The sequence below is a fragment of the Drosophila virilis genome, chromosome 3 (assembly GCF_030788295.1).
Source record: "Drosophila virilis strain 15010-1051.87 chromosome 3, Dvir_AGI_RSII-ME, whole genome shotgun sequence".
Taxonomy (NCBI): domain Eukaryota; kingdom Metazoa; phylum Arthropoda; class Insecta; order Diptera; family Drosophilidae; genus Drosophila; species Drosophila virilis.
In genome coordinates, this window is record NC_091545.1 from 23,232,477 (window position 1) to 23,251,583 (window position 19,107).

Genomic DNA, 19,107 nt, shown 5'->3' on the forward strand with positions numbered 1-19,107 from the left:
AATTTGAAAAACTAATACATTTATATTTAGATACGATTACAATATCGTAGGTATAGTTATCATGCGATCACAAAGTAATTGGAGTATATTAGGTTTGCGCAATGTCCGTCTGTCCGTCTTGTTTTCCGTCTGTCCGTCTACCTACTTGGTAATCTTCATATACCTTCTACTTCTACTAGGGACGTTTAATACTTGTGAGCTATTCCAGAGCTTGTTCCAAGAATATGTTGTTTACGCCCATTAGGGGCGTTAGCAATATCTACACATACATATTGATTAAGCTATTATTGAACTACACGACTCTTGTTCTTAAATAGAATTGAATCATGGGATTTGAACATTATTGAAAGCATAAATGGCTGCATGCAGGAACGTTTCACATAAAATATTCATAAAATCAATATGACTACTATTTATTTATATATAATACATTCAAAACGAAATGTATTTACACAAAAAACAAATGATAAAGATATTGATGCACGTTTTGAAAATATGAGAATGAAATAGCACGACATAAGCGATTGGTATTACAGAGCTGAGATCAGGACTCTCATTCCTTAGCCTGACTTGGGGTTTCGCACTCGGCCTCCTCCTCGTGTCAGGATACCTCCCATACGGTGGACTCCACCGAACGGCGCGGACGCGCAGCGACCTCCACATGGGCGTCTAGGCCATCGCTTAGGCGACTGAAACGGCGTGCCCAGCTGCCGCGCGCATTCATTTGGCCACCAGCTATGGAGGTGCGGCTGGTGGCGTCTCTGAACAGGCTCATTATGTCTTGATTGTCTCCTTGCGCTCGCTTGATGCCGTGCTGGTATTTGGCTTCCTTGGCAAGCAGCTGCTCGCGCTGCATTTGTGTCTTCACCTCGGACGGTACATCGGGTATGATGAACTGCATGATGCCGGTTAGCACGAAAACCACATGCTATTACGAACGATAAAAATCCATGTTCATTTATTGGACATTAGGTTTAATTTAGTTAATGCACGCGTTTACCTCGAACACCACGACGAACGCCAAGCGTGCGGCAAATACATGCCAATAATGGGGACTAAGTCCATACGGCTCATAGTCCTTGGGGCCATTGCTATCAGAGGACGACAATCTAAAAATGTGACTCAAAATTGATGGAATATGGCTTGGCTTACCGATAGCCTCGATATTTGCAGGTGTCGGGATCGCGTTCGCTGCTTGTGGCGCCCCATTCCTCCTTGTAATCAGATGTATTGAATATGGACAGGGAGTGCTCTATATAACCGGCCAAAGTGTGGGACTCCGAGTAGACGAACTTGTAAACGACGCGTGGAATAAAATCGCTTGTGTAGGCGATCACAAAAGCATTGGACACCACGGCCGTATAGGTAATAATGCGCAATATGCCATACCAGGCACCAATATCCTCTACACGCTCCGCCAAGGGTCGCCTGGCCTGTGTGACCATCTTGTAGGCATCCAATCGAATTTCGGCCACATTGTTAAGCAACGCAAAGAGCGGAGCCAGCGGGAATGCGGCCACAAACAGTGTGACGAATCCATACTGTAGGACTGAATATATAAGAATATATGCTAAATTATTTCTGGACAGTCATCAAATGATACTGAACACTCACTCATTTCTAGGTACTCGTCAAAGAGTGCCAATCGACCCGGATCCTGCATATGATAGTCCTGCTCCCAAGCCATGTGCAAATGCGACTCGTCCTTTGTGGCCTTCAATCAAGACATTGTTAGGATTCCCTCCATATATAAATAACTTTATTGATATTCTAATGCATACCTGTTTGTGCTTTCGCTGACGCCACCAGTTCCAGAATTTGGGAAAAAGATACTCCATAAAGTTATTCCAGCACTGTTTGCCCACCATAATGATGGCCTATAGCAAATAAAACACAGTTAGACTACGAATTCTTTTTAAAATATTCTGTTTGCCTACCAGTTGTATGCACAGCTCGGAGAGGCAACCCGCCGGATCGCATATGTCATTTTTGAGTCGAAAGAACTCACTGCGTCGCGCCTGATCATCGCCGGGATAGTCAAAAAAGCGGCCCTTGAAGAAGGCTATGTAGATGAGCGACGAGTAAAAGTTCATAAACTCAAAGAAGAATATCTTAAACGTATATGAATCTTCGTATTCGGTATGAGTGCGTGGATTCTCCAGATTTGTTAACTTAATTGCCATACGATGATAAATCTACAAAGGAATTGATTTAATAGAGTTCCTTAAGCGCGTCAATATAACTTACGCGTGTTAATATCATGATTACCACCAAATTGATCAAAGCCGCTGTCACTGTGGTGAACAGTTTGGCATGCTCCTTCACAAAGAAACCGCCACCGCCATAGATGACCGAGACCAATGATATGCGATAGATGATGGTGCCCAGCACGGCAGAGAGCACTACGGCAATCTATTGAGGATCAGATTCAATATCATGAATGTACTAGGATTATTCCTGTCGTTGCTAATTTTTACCATGAAGAGCACCGCGCTTCCGGTTATGACAAATCGAATGGCACGACTCCATGTGGACATGTAGGGTTCCTTTTCTCGTGTCACCGGATTCATTCGAAATGTGGTTGCATTCGTCTCAAACTCCGGCCGATTCTCCTCATCCATTTCCACATTATGCAGGTCCCATTCCCACACTAAGACCGATTGCTTGCGTTTCCAAAGCTCCAGGAAGGTGGTAGCTAAGAGTAAAGTTATTTTTAGGATCTGGATTATATTTATGCATGTGTACCTACCCCAAAAGGACATAAAGATTGCGAAAAATACGGTAGAGGGATTGTCAAAGAGGTATGTCAGTCGTGAGAACAGGCATGATTCGGACAGTCTTTGATAGCTGCAGGCCTTATCACAGAGCGGGCATAGCGTTATGTTGCCGGTGCCGTACTCATTGCAGATCTCCTTGCTGGGCGTATTATCCTCCGACTCCAGTGTGGCCAGTCCATATATAAAGCAAAGAGTGCCCACAACGGCCGGATAGACTAGCATTTCGGTATAGAAGCCCAACCAACTGAAATAGAGTGCGATTTTGTCCCCAAAGTACTTGCGCACCAGGCACAGGGGCTGCTTCTTGTACCACTGCGAAGGATGCGCCCACGTCTGATATAGTACACGGCGATCCAGCGAAATGCCACTCGAATGCGGTCGATCGTAGCGACCCTCGTGCAATGGAAAACAGCCCAGATAGGTGCCATCATTGAGCAATCGTCTTATGCCACTTCGATCGCTCTCGTCGAAAGGTGTGCGTATTAGCACTTGCATGACCATAAGCGAGCGCTGGGCACCCGTGTATGCCGTGGCACGATCCTTGACAATGAACCTTTATAAAGAAGTTAGAAGATTTATAAATTGAATAAGAACAGATTTTTGTACCCTGAACCCATAGCTATGTCCGTCAGTCCCTCCATATGTCTGTCTGTATGTAATAAATACGATTTTGCGCAGCAAGATTGCTAGAAACATCACAATTGGATTAGAGACCCTCGTGTAGTATACACAGATTCAGAATATTTCATTGTTTCCCCCAAAATCAAAGCAGCTCAGTACGAGTTTTTGTGTATCTATAGTTAGCAGAGAGTAGCTCGGGGCTGGGTTACTTACTGCTCCTCTGGATTGCCATTAGCCGTTGCTGCTTTGAATGTTGTCTCGCCCTCCAGCAGGCTGTGATCTAGCTGTATCTTTTTGGTTAAGCGTTGCCACACATCTTTCCAGTACTGCACATTCCGCATTACTACGTTCTCCTCATCCTAGAGCATTTAAGATATATTGATGGGAATAATTACACACGCAATTAAATCAACTATAGTCTTACCCAAGATGGCTTAACGGATATGGTTATGAAGCGTTTGATGGGCAGCTTTAGATTCATGACCTCGGCCAGACGCGTTTCCAGGCGCCAAGGCAGATGAATCTTGAGGAAAAATGTTTTTTCATTGAACGACTGTGACTTGTCCTCCAGCTCCACTTCGAGGCCCTCTTTAACAAGATTCTCAATGAAACTGCGCCGTATATCGCGCCGTCGTGCTTCCGCTTCGGTCATAACGCCCAGATCCTCCTCTTCCCAGGCCAGCACCATATCCACCTTTCGTCGCCCGTCGCGAAACATCAAGGACTCCGGATCGAGTCCTTCCCGATCCTGCTTGCTTATGCGTCGCTCCTCGCTGCCATCGCCCGTCAAGCTGTTGCTCTTGCTGGCCTTGCGACTGCTCAGATAGCTGCCGGTAATGCTACTCTCCCCGGTGGATGTTTTGCGTTCAGTGGGCAATAATTGCCTGTAGCTAAACTGATCGGTCAGCACATTCGAGTGCGAGGACTCCACTATTTCGTAGGGCTGCTTGACAGACTCCTCGACCTGACTGGACTTGCGTCCGCCCAACGTTGGACTCAGGTTCAAGCCCAGCGAACGACGCATTGCGGTACCAGGTATATCCTCGTCATTGCTGCCCACCACTCGCGGTCCAAAAGCTTGCGTGGGGCTCGGCTCCGCTGACTCTGTCTCCAGATGCGTAGGCAGCGGCATGGCTATGGAGTTGACTTTCTGATAAAATGAGCCGTTTCCACCGCGCGCCATCGAGGAGTTAAGCCATTTCTCCGTGTACGCTGCCGAGCTGGAGTTCTGCTCCATAGGGGGCTTGGGCGTAAGAGGATTACCCGCTGGCATTGGACTATGGCTGGCCGCTTGTCGCTCTGCCTCCAGAAAGCTGTAAATATTATCAGTGGCAGTGATGCTGGGTTCCATTGGTGGCGATTGCAAGTCCATATCAATCAAAGGGCTCTCCTGCTGTGTTGGAACGTTTAAATAAGTATTGCCAATTGGCGGGCAAACGGATAACTTACAGCATAACCAACCAAGCGGCCGGCCACTATTCCGCTGTCCTGGCTAAGTCTTCGTGGGCGTATCTTGGTCTGCTTGCTGCGTATCATGCGTTCACTTTTGGCCGGACTCGAGACGACCTGTCGCCCGGCAGGGCTTAAAGAAGAGCTGTGATGCGAATTGCGTAGTGTGGGCACTGAAAGAAATCCTTTTGAATGGCAATGAGTAAAAAGCATTGCTTAGATTTAAAAGTTAATTCGCAATTAACTTACTTGGAAATTGAAACACCGACTGCTCAGCTGCTATCTCGCTCTCGCGCGCTGCACTGCCAATCAGATCCTCACGAGAATTGGCCTCCGTTATGGGTGCGGTGCTCTCATCGTCAACACTGTCGATTCGTATTTGAAATATATTCGATTTGCGATCCGAATTGCCCCTCAGCTCGCCATGACTGTTCATGTTTTCGTAATGTTGTCGTATCTGCGACACGTTGTCGGGACGTCACAGAATTCTATAAAACGTAATTGTACAGTTAACATTAATACTATAAAAAAAAACTTTTCCATTTTCTTTTTCGGATGACTTTTAAGTAACTTGACCTACAATGCCAGCGCACGAGCTCCTTTCCATGTGCCCCTATTCCCATTATTAATTATGCATTTCAATTTGTTAGTTCGATCAATGTCGAAAGGCATTAATAACACTCGACCGCAAACAAGCATCCAATATGCATAAATAAAACAAATAGAAAGGAATAAATGTGAAATGATTTGTCCGAAATACATTTAAGCGTTTCCCACTATTCTATTCTTTTTTTTTTTTTTTTTTTTTTTTTTCATTAATTTGGTTTATTTTGCGCTGGAATCGATCAGTGCCTTCTGATCTCTACCAAGCGGAGTTAAGGGTATAGTGTATAGTTATTATTTAATAACTTAAATGATAATTACAGACTTAAAAATATATAACAATAATGGGAAAGGGATGTTTAAGTGATGTGCCTCGTTGGTAGGTCGTCGGGGTGTAGCCTTCGGAGGCGCCTCTCACTGATGGGCTCAGCCAGGGCCCTTGCGGCCGCGTTCGGATGCTGCACCAATTTGTCGGAGTATCGGCTGCTGAAGAAGTTGAGCTGATCTCCGACCTTTGTTAGGCGGAGATCGCGTTCGATGGCGTCTGTTGTTACGTACCATGGCAGGCCAGCAACCTTGCGTGCTGCCTTGGCTTGGACCACTCTTATGCGACGGAGCTGGTGTGCTGATGCCGTGCCCCAAACTTGGATCGCATATGTCCAGATAGGCGTTACCATCGTTTTGATAAGCAGTGTCTTCGTGGATATGTGCAGCTTGCTTTGAGGCTTTAGTAGCCAATCGAGCTTTTGAAGTCTTCTCAGGCATTTTGCTCTCGTTGCTGCGATGTGAGGCCCCCATATGAGCCTTCGATCCAGGTGGACACCCAAGTAGCAGAAAGAGTTGGTCTGCTCAATGGTTCGTCCATCGAACCGTAGCCCCTGGCAGCTGTATGACTATTCTATTCGACGCATGCCGAAGGCAGGGTTGCCACCTGACAAAAGTTTTTCGATATTTCGATGCACTGCTTGAATCATTGACATTTGCTAGGTTCGTGAACCTTGCCTTCTACATTTATTATTGATTTGTAAATATGTTTTTGTTTTTTAATAGAACAATTTCAAGAGTTCTTCGAAGACGAGTTGTCTAACTAATCCAGTTTGGGCAACTGAAAATCAAGTATCCGCTTTCAAATCCCAGAGTAGTACAGGATGTGCAGGGATGTCACCATATTTAATTCAGACAAAATTGCCGCCTCATATGACTATTTCGTTGATTAAGTTCTCGGGTCGAACCACTTAAGACCTCATACTAACCTTCCGTACCTATAAAGTAAAGTATGAATTCTTCAAACTATTTATAATTCCTAATAGAGCACTTCAAAATGGTGCATTTCTTAGTCGATGAATTGCTTAAGTTTTTCATGCATTTAAAAACCAAGTAACCTTATTCGAATTTCAGTCTAGTATGGATGAAGTGTATCTTTAGCTATTTAAAAAAATAACAGGTTGGAAGTCTGTAACCATATTCTATATAGCATATATGTATATGCCACCCGATATAGCTATTTCGTTGATTTGGCTTACGGTTCGAAGCTTAGGTTTGTGAACTTTGCCTTTTAAATCTATAAGGCTGTGTATTTATTTATAAAATGTTTAATATTATTTTTTAAATTGGGCGGGGTTGCATAGATAGGTGTCTAAATGATCCATTTGTTATAAAGTGGAATACTTTAAATTAAGTAGCCATTTTCTAATCCAAGTTTAATGTTGTCTTCGCTATTTCAAAAAATCAAGTTTATATCCTTTAACCATATTCTTCTAAGAACAATATTTAATGTACACATATGTAAATGTTTATGAGGTTATGAATCTTTAAATTTGTATGTTCAGCAATTGAGCAATTAACCATTTACCGTATTTTGTTTTTCTATTTTGGTAATAGTAGCTTACAGTTATTTCTATGCACATACATCGTAGTCCCCATGGGCCACTTATATTTGACATTACAATCCCCTGTACAAGCACACAAATGAATGTGTTTTTTTGGTTATGTATGTTTGAATACCTTTAAAGTGTAGGGAACTACGTAATTTCAAAATAGACAACTGTCAAAGCTCATTTAAATTGTCAAGAAATATAATTGACAGTTTTCATCAAATGGCGTTCAGTTTCTCCATACCAAATTGTGTCAATGCCAAGTGGAACATTTGTTGTCCCTTACTTGTGGGTGGGGCAAACAACGAATCGACAATGACGACCTATTCTGTTCAGAAACAGAATAAAAAATTAGAAATTAAACGAAAATCTCTCTCAATTGAACACTCCAATAAAGTAAATCTCATTAATTCGGTTCGCGTTTCAAACTAACTTCATGCGTTTTATGAAGCACAGCCTTGAGCAAAGATTTTTCGAATTTATAATAATAATAATATATACATATTAAGAATTTAATAAGAATTGCTCGTTGTAGTAACAATATTAAAAGCTTTAAATATGTTCTCCCAAAAAAACCAAACGGCTTTCATATGATTTCCACCCAAAATTTGTTTCCAGCAAATATGATTGGTTAAAGGCTATAAGTGAGGCCAAATTTATTTATACTTGGGTTGGTGTCTGCCTCATATGTTCTTTTTGCTTGTTTATGAACCAAACTATTTCTTTTAAAAACAATTGGTTTGGTTCAAAACGAAATATTAAATTCAAAACGGCTCCGTTAAAAAGGCATTTACAGCCTTGCACTTAACTCTAGTCCAATTGATTGTTCATAAATTGGTCTAATTTCTGCTCATTGACAAAAAGTATGTTTGAACTACTTACTATAAGCTTTATTGTACATGGTATAAAAAGGATAGATATATTCATGTATGCGTATATCTGGGCCTCGACTTACGCATATGGGTGAGAGTCCAATTTCGTAGCGTAGTACTCGAGGACAAGGCTATAATGACCTTTTACCCGCATACAGTATGTAGGGAAATATGTGTGATAATGCACATTGGACACATTGGTCCGTCCAGTTGGGTCGATAAATGTTAAATAAATAAACTTGTTGCTGAATTAAGTGGCGACTAGTTGTTGATTGTCAATGGGTGAATGTCAAATATGTGTAATTTATTTATTTTCAATTAACTGAAGTTCTGGACACAACTTAGAAGAGTCTGGTTGCAAGACCTTTAGATTCCAATTGACCAATGCTGGGCGTCGCACAAAAATATTTTGATATTTATTTGACCTATTGCCGTCTGACAAAGGACCTGACTTGGTATTCGACCCCTATAGCCTTGCTGAAAGTAGCACGAAACTGTATAGATGGAAACATAGATACATATCGTACCTGGCCGCGCGTCCTACGCGTATGACTTGCTAGATGCGTCAATAGTTGTGGTTGGCTTGTCAGTTGTGCAAAGTCCCATGCCATCGAGGTAATCACAGCAATTGAAGGTTTATTGATTCGACTTTGTCATTTTTCAAGTTCTATATTGCTAATCGATTATTGATTTCAAGTTAAAGCCACTCAAATGCCACCTAATTAAACCCAATCAAAATTACCTAAGGTTCGCTTCAATAGTTAAATATGTGCTAGTACTTTTGTATACGTACATCCGATTTCGTGCGATCTTTTTTGATTGCTATATTTTATTTATTTTTAATTTAAATGATTTAAAATCTCAAATAATTTCCTATTTATTCAAAAGTTGTGCATTCGTTGCCTCTTTTATATCGTTAACATTTTTCGTGCACTCGCTCGCGTGTCCTGTTTTAGTTATTAACACATTGCGTTCTGCATAATGGAACCTTCCGATTTCGGCCGATTTGTTAAAGCACTCGCGCACGAATGACCAAGGACCTGCCACAAGCCACTGGACTAAGCAAGCTTGCAACTGTCGTCTGTCGTCCCAACCGCCACGGAGAGTATCTACCACAGGTAGATAATCAAAGTAATCTAGTTTCATGTGTTGCTCTCTCACCCACTCCCGAATAGAGCGTAAAACGGGGCTATTTCTGCGGTTGCTGGTTTAATGGTCAATTGACACAGCTGAATTCGAAATGGTAGCACACTAGACTCTAGTATAACAAAAAATTTCAAGTGTTATTACGAATGCAGCAAACCCTCAATTTGATTAGTTACCACAGACCAAACGGAATATTCTATTCACAGACAGACATATGTAAGGAAGGACCTTATAAGCCTTAATAAATGTACCCTGACCATTGGTCGTTTCTGAAGGGTTTTGCAGTGTTAAATCATGACCTCACTATTAATTGCCCTATCACAATCGTAACGTAACTTTTAAAATAGAATCCCCAATCAAAAATTTTTTATATGCTACTATTATTATACGGCAGTACGTCTATTTTGAGCAACTATATGTACTTGCGTCAAACAATCGGCCAAGTGCGTCGTTTACCACCTTCAAGACAAGGCGATGCGTGATATGTAATAGTTGTTGTTGTGTCGTTCCTATTTGAATTTACAGCTCTAAGAATATTAAATTGCTTGTTTCTGGTAAACAAAAGGTTATTGTAAACACAACGTTGTGTCCCGACTGATGAACTGACTAACTGACTGGCTGGCTGTTGATCAAGGCATAGACCTAAGCGCAGGAGCTGGGAAGCTGAATTTTTTATTAAGTTGGAAATAAATCAAGTTGATGTGCTTGGCAGTGCCTGATTAGCTGATGCCCTGAGCATGATAAGTACAAGCACCCACGCCGGGCTAAGCTATCGATAATTTGCAAGAGTCTTGACATTCGTATGCCCTTATATTCGTCTCAATTGAATTTGCTTAAAATTCAAAATGCATACGTATTTATGCGCAAAGTTAAATGAAACACATATGTTTAAATACACATAAAATCTAAACATAAACCGCTCTCCCACGCGAGTACCTATTTTTATTTTACTAAATATTTAATGAGTAAAAGCATAAGTCTAGCATTCTTATAAATAAATCTATAAAAATAAATTAGTTCTCCCTGCGGGGTTAAAATTCGTGCGCACTAATCGACGAAACAACCTCTCCATAATGACATTTGGCATGTGTGCACACAGAAAATGGCTGCGTGTTTTGCAAATATAAAGAGTTCCGTCTAAGCCCCTTTTTAAACAAATATGTAAAATGTTATTTGAAATATGTTTTACCGATTGCTAGGTACAAATGAAAAAGGCATGTGCATAGGTATGCATGCAAGTATGCATGTTTAATGAACATATAGCCTTACTATGCGATGCTCATGAATTCAAGTAAGGATTTTAGATTTTCAGACGTTGAATATAAGTTTAATCGAGTTATTTGTTAACGATTTATGTATGTATGTGGGTACGTATTTCTCTTTATCTCTCTCTCTCTCTTTCTCTCTCTTGCGCTTAATTAAGCCCGCTTTGTTCTTCTCTTTTTGTTCTTTCAGTCATATATGTATATAAAGGAATATTAAAGGATATGACAATACAAGTCATTCTGCATTTTTATGTGATTTCGGGGTAAGTTCATATACTCTTACAAATATAAATATATACATAAATTTCTATAAAATTGAAAAAGAAAGTTAAGACAACATATTCCTGTTATATATTTCTTGACATAATTTTGTCTTCACACATTTAGTGAAGTTTTTATCTAATGAATATATATATTTCGATTAGTTTATAGATGTTTTTATATCTGTATACCTGCAGAATGTTTTTTTTTTTTTAAAGAAAATATCGTTTCTTTTCCACATTGCACTTGTAAAAAAACAAGCTGTTCAACCATAGATCATTTTATTTAACCCAACACCATAAATATAAGCATAGATATATAAATCCGAATTATAGTAGGATATTTAGTTGGTTTGATAAGAGAACTAGCCCAGTGGTTACTCTTCGGACTTTGATTTTCCCAACTCGTTAGAATTGTTGCTGCACTGCTGAAGAATATCTAATTCGCAAGTGCTTGTTGCCTTGCTGAAGAATTGCCCTGCCTCGCACTCAGCCTCGATTTTCTGGCCATGCAGGCACACAAAGTAGCCGCGGCAGTTCTGTGTGTCCCGTGCTAGCTGGCCATGCCTGCCATTGCAGACGCCCACACGCTCGCCGTTCTCCATGAGGCAAGTGCCGTCATTCTGCCGGCAGATGCCCAGCAGGCTGTCATAGCTTTCGCCATTGCGGCAACGCTGCGATATGGGCTCGTCCTCGTCGCAGCTGATGTAACGCCGACAGTCGCCCGGTTCGGCTATGGAGGCGCCCTCGCCGATCACCTCGCAGAGATTGGCGAAGTCGGTGGGCGCATCGCTGCATTTTTCTGCCGGCTGTGAATCAGCCAATTTAGATTCCATGAGCTCCGTCTTCAGCTCTGGATTTTTCGCCTGTCCATCAAGCTCCTCGTCAGTGGTCAGCTCGAAGGACTGGCACTGCTGCAGTGTGGCGTTGAAGAAGTAGCCCGCGTAGCAGCGCTCGCAGCGCATTTTGTTTGAGACGCAAATGTAAAAGTTGTTGCAATTAGCTAAGTCCGGCAGTAGGTGTCCATGTTTGCCCTCGCACAGTACTGGATTTGGTGGCTCATGATCGCTGCCCAGACTTGTATTGGTCGCATTCTGATTCCCCTCAGTGATTACATAAGGACAGGAGCCGTCGTCTGGGGTGCACAGCAACTGCTCCGCATCAAAGTAGGCACCTGCGCCGCAGCGTTGAACAAGGGGCACACCCCCCGCGCAAATATAGTACCTGGTACAGTTCCTATAGTCGGCCACGTAGCTGCCATCCTGCAGACTGTCGCAGCTGAAGAGAGCACTATTGTTTCCACTTTCATCTAGCTTACCACGCTGACAGAGCTGCGTGGCGCGCACATCCGACTCGGAACTCGGCTCAGGCTCGCAGCGTCCCACAGTTGCATTGAAGCGCATTTTGGACTCACACTCAGCCAGAATGGCGAGTCCATGCACACAGGCGTAGTACTGGTTGCAGTAAAGCTGGTGAGGCAGCCGGGTGCCATGAGCCGTCTTCTTGCATAGATCTAGGCTCGCCAGCGAATCTGGCAGAGATTTCTGTAGACACTGACCCTGATCCGGGCGGCATTGCGCCAGCTGCTTGTTAAAGTACTCACCCGTCGGACAATATAGCAACTGGACGGCATTATGACCGGAGCTGGAGCTGGAGTTGGCATTAGGAGTGTGGCTGGAGCAATTATAATAGGCGCGGCAGTTGTGAGCATGCGCTATCAGGCCGCCAGACGTATTATTAACGCACAGCGATTCAATTTGCTGACAGCTGCCATCGTTGGGTCGACAGTAGCCCAGGCTGGCATCGAAAAAGCTGCCGGAGGCGCAGCTTTGCAACAAGGCGGGCTGCTCCTGCAGGCACAGATAGAAACGCGTGCAGTCCTCCGCATGCGCAACACTCTGGCCATCGGGCTGACCCACGCAGCTGCTGCTGCTGCTGCTCGTGGTCTGAGCTTGGCATTTCGCCAAAGGCTGGCATTTGTTTAGCTGCCGAGCGTAGCTCTGGCCACGCAAACAGCTGCCCAGATGCCACTCGTCTGCATCGCAGTGGTAAAAGAACTGGGTGCAATTAATATCGGGCAGGGGCAAAGCACGCAGCTCGCCTTGCTGGCAGGATCGGCGCAAGCCGCTGCCCTGGCAGCTGCCGTCGTTGGCCACACAGCCGAGCAAGGGCTCGAACTGATCAGATTGGCCACACGACTTGCCAATCCATCGCCCATTGACGCACTGTTCGTATAAGTGGCAGCTGGTGGCCAAGGCGCGTTTTTGTCCATGCAAGCAGCCAGTGGATTCCACTTGACTAACGTTCAGGCGGCACTGATTGGCATCGTTTGGCAGGCAGTAGTTGGCCACACGGCTGAAGTACATGCCCAGCGGACACTGCTGAATCCACCAGGAGTTTTCCATGCACATCAAAAACTTATCACAGCCATTTGGATAGGGACGCACTGTCAGATGCTGGCACTCAACTTTCACTTTGGTCTCGCTACGATTGAACCAGCCGCAAAAATCCTCGCCCTCAAATTCCGGCATGGGCAGACACGTGTTTAAGTGCGCTGCATAGTAGTGGCGCCTGGGGCAGCTGCGCAGCCGCCATTTGCCTGCCGCACAGCGAAAATATTGCAGACAGTTGCCCTTGTCATCTGTGGTCGGTATCGTCTCGGATTCGGTGCTCGGGCCGCAGGGCGGCAAGCCCGGCACTCGCGCATAGCTGCAGACCATGTCATCACGCGGCTCCAAGCAAAGCTGTTGCTCAGGATTGTAATAACGCGCCTCGGAGCAAGTGCGTCTGCGCCAATTTCCGTCAAGGCAAATCTCGTATTGGGAACAGTTCGCTGGCACGGAACGCTTCATATTCACCTCGCAGACGAACTGCAATGAAATGGTTGACATTTAATTTTATTGGAGCTTAATTAAATTGGAGCTATTAATTCCAGCTAACCGCAGATCCCGAGGATTAGTGTTCGAATTCCCAAGAAGCGGACAAAAACTGAGTATGAAAACTTAAGGTCGAAAGTCCGTTGATATTTGAAAGTGTGGAACTAAGGGGCTGATAGCCAAAGTCCTTTCTTTTACCCCTTGACTGCCATCTACAATTAGAAGCCAACTAAATAAAAGACCGAAATAAAAGTTCAGCTCGGGTAAATAAACATATATGTATATATATTTGGATAGGTATAAAATTTGGATCAAGCGGAATTTCTCATAATATATAGTAACTCTTAAATAACAAAAGTAATTATATATGTGTGTAATTTAAGACATCGTCTAAGCTCTACATGGGTTCAAGTCATTCGTGTAGGGTCGCATTTTTTAATGGTTAGCTTATGCAAGCTTCTGGAAGAATTTTTTAAGGAATGAGAGTGATCTTACTTTTTCCTCCGGCTCCACAGATCTTTTCCGTATGCCATGTTCCTTGATCAGGCACATGTTCAAGTTGCGATCAAAGAGTTTACCGTCTGTGCATTTGTGATATGTGACAACTTCCGCCTTTCCATCGCACGAGCAAAATCCTTCGGAAGTATTCTTCGCTGCAAATGCCTCGAATTGTGCACGATTCAAGCAATCACGAGGATCACAGGCAGCAACAGTGGCCGTCACTTCATCCACACAGACGCCCGTGTTAACATCAAAGATGTGTCCAGCGGAGCAATGATAATATGTGGGCACTATATCACAGGAGCAGAAGCCCTTGGTCGTATTCCTTGCTGCGAATGTGTCAAATTTGTTACGAGTTCTGCAGAGCGCCGGATCGCAGGCATCGACCACACAAACGTTAAAGGTCTGATCAAAGATGTGGAATTCACCACAGCTCTGATAGGTGGCAACGCCTACAGCCTGGCATGTACAGAAACCATTAACCGAATCCCTGGCTGCAAAAGTGGTTAATTCAGCGAGGTTGTTGCACTGAGAGGCATCACAAGCCATTTTTAGATTGGTTTTGGTATCTGGTTCCAGGCATAATTCCAATGTGGCATTGTATTCCTTGCCCACTGGACAGGACTCAAAGATGGCGATGCCTTCGATACACAGGCAAAAGCCTGAAATTGTGTTCAGAGCAGCGTAGGTGGAGTGATCAGCCAGTTTTGCACATTTTCCTTTGGTACAAACGGTGCTAGGTGCCTGTCATTAATACACTCATTAAGTATCCACAAAGATTACATCAACTCGAATTAAACCCACCTCAATTAGTTCGCAGATTCCTTCGGTGGCATTGTAAACTTTTCCGTTATCGCAGTTCCTATAGATTGCCGTGCCGTTAATACATACACAAAAGCTTGTGTCGTCCTCTTCGTTCGATGAGGGGAACGTGTCATATTCCTGAAGGCATGAACACTTATCCGAGTCACAATATTGGCTTGATAAGCAATTCTGTTGAAGATACCCGATATACATATGATTAATTGTATTGGATTAGAGTAGAATTAAGTGACTTACTGATTCCAGGCATATTTCCAGGACAGCATCAAACACCTTACCATCAGGGCAAAGACTGTAATTCGGTATTCCTCCCTGACAGTAACAGAAGCCCAAAGTGCCATTGCTTGCTTCATATGGCTGATTTTCGGCAAGAGTATCACACTGTGTCGCATCACAGACTTCTGGACCCTAAATTTCAAATGAATTAATATTCATTATCAATATACGGAAGGCTCAAGCACACACGCTTACCGTCTCCAAGCAAATCAGTAGTTCTGTGTCGAATTCCTTGCCAGTAGGACAAAGGGTATATTCAGCGCAGAAGTCCTTACAGGTGCAGAAGCCATCTACGGTACTTTTAGCTGGGAAAACTATATTCGGTATTATATTATCAGCACACGTTGTGGAGTCGCACTCATTGCAGATGCATGAGTTATCCGCCTGCGGAACATATAAAGCAAATAACTTTCGGAAAGCAGAGATGGGAAGAAGAGTATTTACAGCTGAGTCCAAGCAAATGCCTAAAGAGTCATCGTATGTTTTACCGGGCGGGCATTCACTAAACGTGGGCACCTCTGATAAGCAGTAACAGAATCCAGTTTCTGAATTAAGGGCTGGGAATGTGTCACCATCTGTCTTACCAACACAATAGTTGCGACAGCATCTGGGCTATAATTTTCGGAGTATTAGCATGGAAGATCGTAAGTATTTAAATTATTATCAAGCAATCAACCTACATCTGGCTGTGGTGCTAGCACGCACAGGAGTAGTGTCCCATTGAAGCTATATCCAATCGGGCAGGGTACGGGTATGGGTTGGTTGACGCGGCATACACAAAAACTATCCGGATCATCATAGTTTACCGAAACGGAGTATTCATCTTTGCCCTGACACGCTAGAGGATCGCAAGGACCCGTCTGAAATGTTATCATATAATAGTAGCGTAAAGACTTCTACACTCCGTACGCTCTTCGAATCGAGTACTTACAAATGTGCATATTTCTAGCGTTTCATCGAACGTATAACCAGATGGGCAGTTCTGCAAGTAGGCGCCATCGCTTTCGCAGAGACAGAACGTGCTGTTATCACAAGTTAGCGACGGGTAAGCCTGGTTCAGTGTGTTTTTCGTGCATACCGATTGATCACAGGAGCTCTGCAATTCATAAAGAGTTTTCTTAAACTTATCCATATCCAGATAGAGTGTAATATTCCACTTACACTAGGCTGGGCCAGACAAATCAACAAGGTTGGGTCAAATATCGCGTCCGCAGGGCAGGAACGAATTGTGGCGACATTGTCAAGACACAAGTAGAACTTTGTGTCATCGTCGGCGACAGGGAAGGCGGCGTTATTGTCAGCTGTGGCGCACAGATTAGCACTGCACGAGACTTTGCTGGAGCATTTGCCAGTCGCTGAATCGAAACCTTCGCCCACAGCGCAATCAACCACTTGTGGCACTCCGTCGGTGCAATGATAGTATTTGGAGCAGATGGGATGTGCCACATTACCGGATCCACAACTGCAGGGATTTATGCACTGTCCAGTGACATCGATTCTGCAGGCACTGCCATCAAACCACTCGCCGGTTGGGCAAGTGGCAGGCACAGCCAATCCATCAGAGCAGGTCACGTAGGAGGTACAATCAGCAGGGTCGATCATCTGATAGCCGTTCGGCCTGTTGCGACATATCCAGCAGGTGGCATCAGTGTCAGGTACACAGGCGCCCTCACTATTGCTGAATATATTGCCCTGACCGCAGGTGCCGTCGATCAGTTCGCCATCATGACACAGTTGATACTTGTCGCAGTCGGTTGGATGCGCAACCATGCTGCCCTCAGCCATGCCATTGGGGCAAGTGCAGTCACTGTCTGCTGCACGCTTGCTGCGCGAATTCGGCTGCAACAGCTTGTTCTCGGGGCATAGATTGTTGTCATCCGTGCGACAAATGCCCACGGAGGCATCAAAATAGAAGCCACCAATGCAGGATTCCTTCTTCCAGATGCCACTGATGCAGGCAACATAGCTCCAACAGTTGTCTGCAGCAACAGCTGCCTTGATATCCTTGCACTCACCACCCACAACAATAGGAGTCTCTCGACCGGGCACAGATGGTGTAACGATGACGGTGTCGTTACCTGAGCCGGAGCCAGAGCCGGAGCCAGAGTCTGAGCCAGAGCCGGAGCCAGAGCCAGAGTCAGAATCGCTGCCAGTATCGCATTGTGGACACACATTGTCCACATCTATTACGCAAGTGGAAAGATCAATATCGAAATAGGATCCGCTTGGACAGGTCTTTGACTGCCAGTTGCCATTTTCGCACTCATAATACTGATTGCAATTCTCTGCATTGTCAGTCACATCGCCATCCACACAGTCCGAAGTTGAGCTGTCGGGGCAGCAGTTATTGCTGTCTATCACGCATACTCTGATCTCAGGATCAAAATAGTTGCCTCGTTGGCAATCTCCGGGCACCAGTTCACCATTTAAACATTTAAAATATAAACGGCAGTTGTCCGGATTGGGAACTAGCTCTCCATGACTGGAGCCATCGGCGCAGTCACACTCTGAGGGTGGAGCCAGGGTAGTGGTTGTTGTGCTATTTTTGTCGGGGCATGTGCCGGGTATGCAGTGCGGACCCGATACATCGAAGTAGCTGCCAGTTGGACACTCTTGAGCGGTTGCCTTTTGCCCTGAGCACATATAGAAGATAGTGCAGTCGTCCTCATCAGCCACCGCAGAGCCATCGGGCTTGCCAATGCAGAAGTTCTCCCAGCATTGCGAGTTATTCTCATCAACGACGCAGGCCAACAGGGTGGTGTCAAAGTAGGTGCCACTGGCGCAGGATTGCAGCGTCGCCTCCTGATCCCGGCAGACGTAATAGCTGGCGCAGGATGTGTTGCTGGGCAAAAACTCACCATTTTCTTTGTCCACGCACTTATTTTGCCAGCACTCCGCGTCTGGGTCTGGAACGCAACCATTTGTCTGGATATCAAAGTAGCTGCCAGCATCGCATGCCTGGGCATACGCCAGCTGCTGATCACAGATATAGAAGTCCTTGCAATAGCCAGTCTTCAACAAATAGGCGCCATTCACCTCGTCGGCACAAATATTGGCGGCCTAGATGTTTATGAATAAATAATACAAAATATAGGAACAGTGAATCACCGGAATTAACTAGGGGCGCCGACTTACATCCGCCAGGGGCGCGGCCAGGCTCAGTTTGCATAGACCACGTCCTGCTGTTGAGCATTTGCCAGTTTTCGAATTATACTCCTTGCCGGTGGGGCAGTTTATGGAGCGCACAGTATTCTTGGTGGAACAACGATAATAGCTGGAACAGCTGCTGGGATTTGGCCAATGTGGTGACAGTCCACGTAGCTTGCGGTAAACGCATTCAGGATCAGCAGCGCCGGCAAGGGATGCCACTGCGGTCAATGTAACCACAGCAAGCAGAGTAACTATTGGGAAGAGTTAGAAAAAGTTGAACAAATGCTTAACTTTTGTCAACTCTATGCGAGAGACAATTGGTGTCCTTTGCTGACCTTTCATTTCTATGCACTAATATTCCACGTCTATTGCTATGATTGTACTCCGCCCAATTACCAAAATTTCAGACCCTTTATATACACATATTAAGAGATCGCAGTTAACATTGATTTCTGTTTATCAGCATCGATCGATCAGCGCATACCTTATCAGTATTGTAGTTTCTGTTAAACATGCGCCCATGAAGTATTTTTTAATTGAGTTCAAGAATTTTGCATCAATTCCGGGAAGACAACAAATCTATATTGTCGTAGACTCTGCTCAGCCACACCTCTC

At 44.4% G+C, this 19,107-nt stretch overlaps 2 protein-coding genes across 4 annotated transcripts; both read right to left on the bottom strand.

Moving 5' to 3' along the window:
* Positions 1-72: 72 nt before the first annotated feature.
* Positions 73-9,236, bottom strand: LOC6624100 (anoctamin-4). Of its 3 annotated transcripts, none has more exons than XM_070207941.1 (14): positions 8,724-9,236; positions 5,097-5,335; positions 4,848-5,032; positions 3,823-4,788; positions 3,612-3,757; positions 2,750-3,330; positions 2,478-2,695; positions 2,248-2,412; positions 1,938-2,195; positions 1,782-1,877; positions 1,615-1,714; positions 1,153-1,549; positions 1,001-1,091; positions 73-928 (listed from the first exon to the last, which is right to left on the bottom strand). In XM_070207941.1, the coding sequence occupies exons 2-14, from the start codon at positions 5,281-5,283 to the stop codon at positions 602-604; spliced, it is 3,717 nt and encodes a 1,238-aa protein (XP_070064042.1). In that variant the 5' UTR covers positions 5,284-5,335; positions 8,724-9,236; the 3' UTR covers positions 73-601. The 3 variants fall into 3 exon arrangements, with proteins under 3 accessions (XP_070064042.1, XP_032290863.1, XP_070064043.1); XM_032434972.2 differs by having other exon boundaries at positions 3,823-4,791; XM_070207942.1 differs by lacking the exon at positions 73-928 and having other exon boundaries at positions 942-1,091; positions 3,823-4,791.
* Positions 9,237-11,202: 1,966 nt separating this feature from the next.
* LOC6623115 (fibrillin-1) lies at positions 11,203-18,880 on the bottom strand. The gene is made up of 11 exons (XM_032435305.2): positions 18,828-18,880; positions 18,478-18,743; positions 16,504-18,402; positions 16,274-16,438; positions 16,023-16,202; positions 15,787-15,954; positions 15,538-15,726; positions 15,304-15,474; positions 15,049-15,237; positions 14,239-14,988; positions 11,203-13,737 (listed from the first exon to the last, which is right to left on the bottom strand). The coding sequence occupies exons 1-11, from the start codon at positions 18,832-18,834 to the stop codon at positions 11,245-11,247; spliced, it is 6,477 nt and encodes a 2,158-aa protein (XP_032291196.1). The 5' UTR covers positions 18,835-18,880; the 3' UTR covers positions 11,203-11,244.
* Positions 18,881-19,107: the final 227 nt, after the last annotated feature.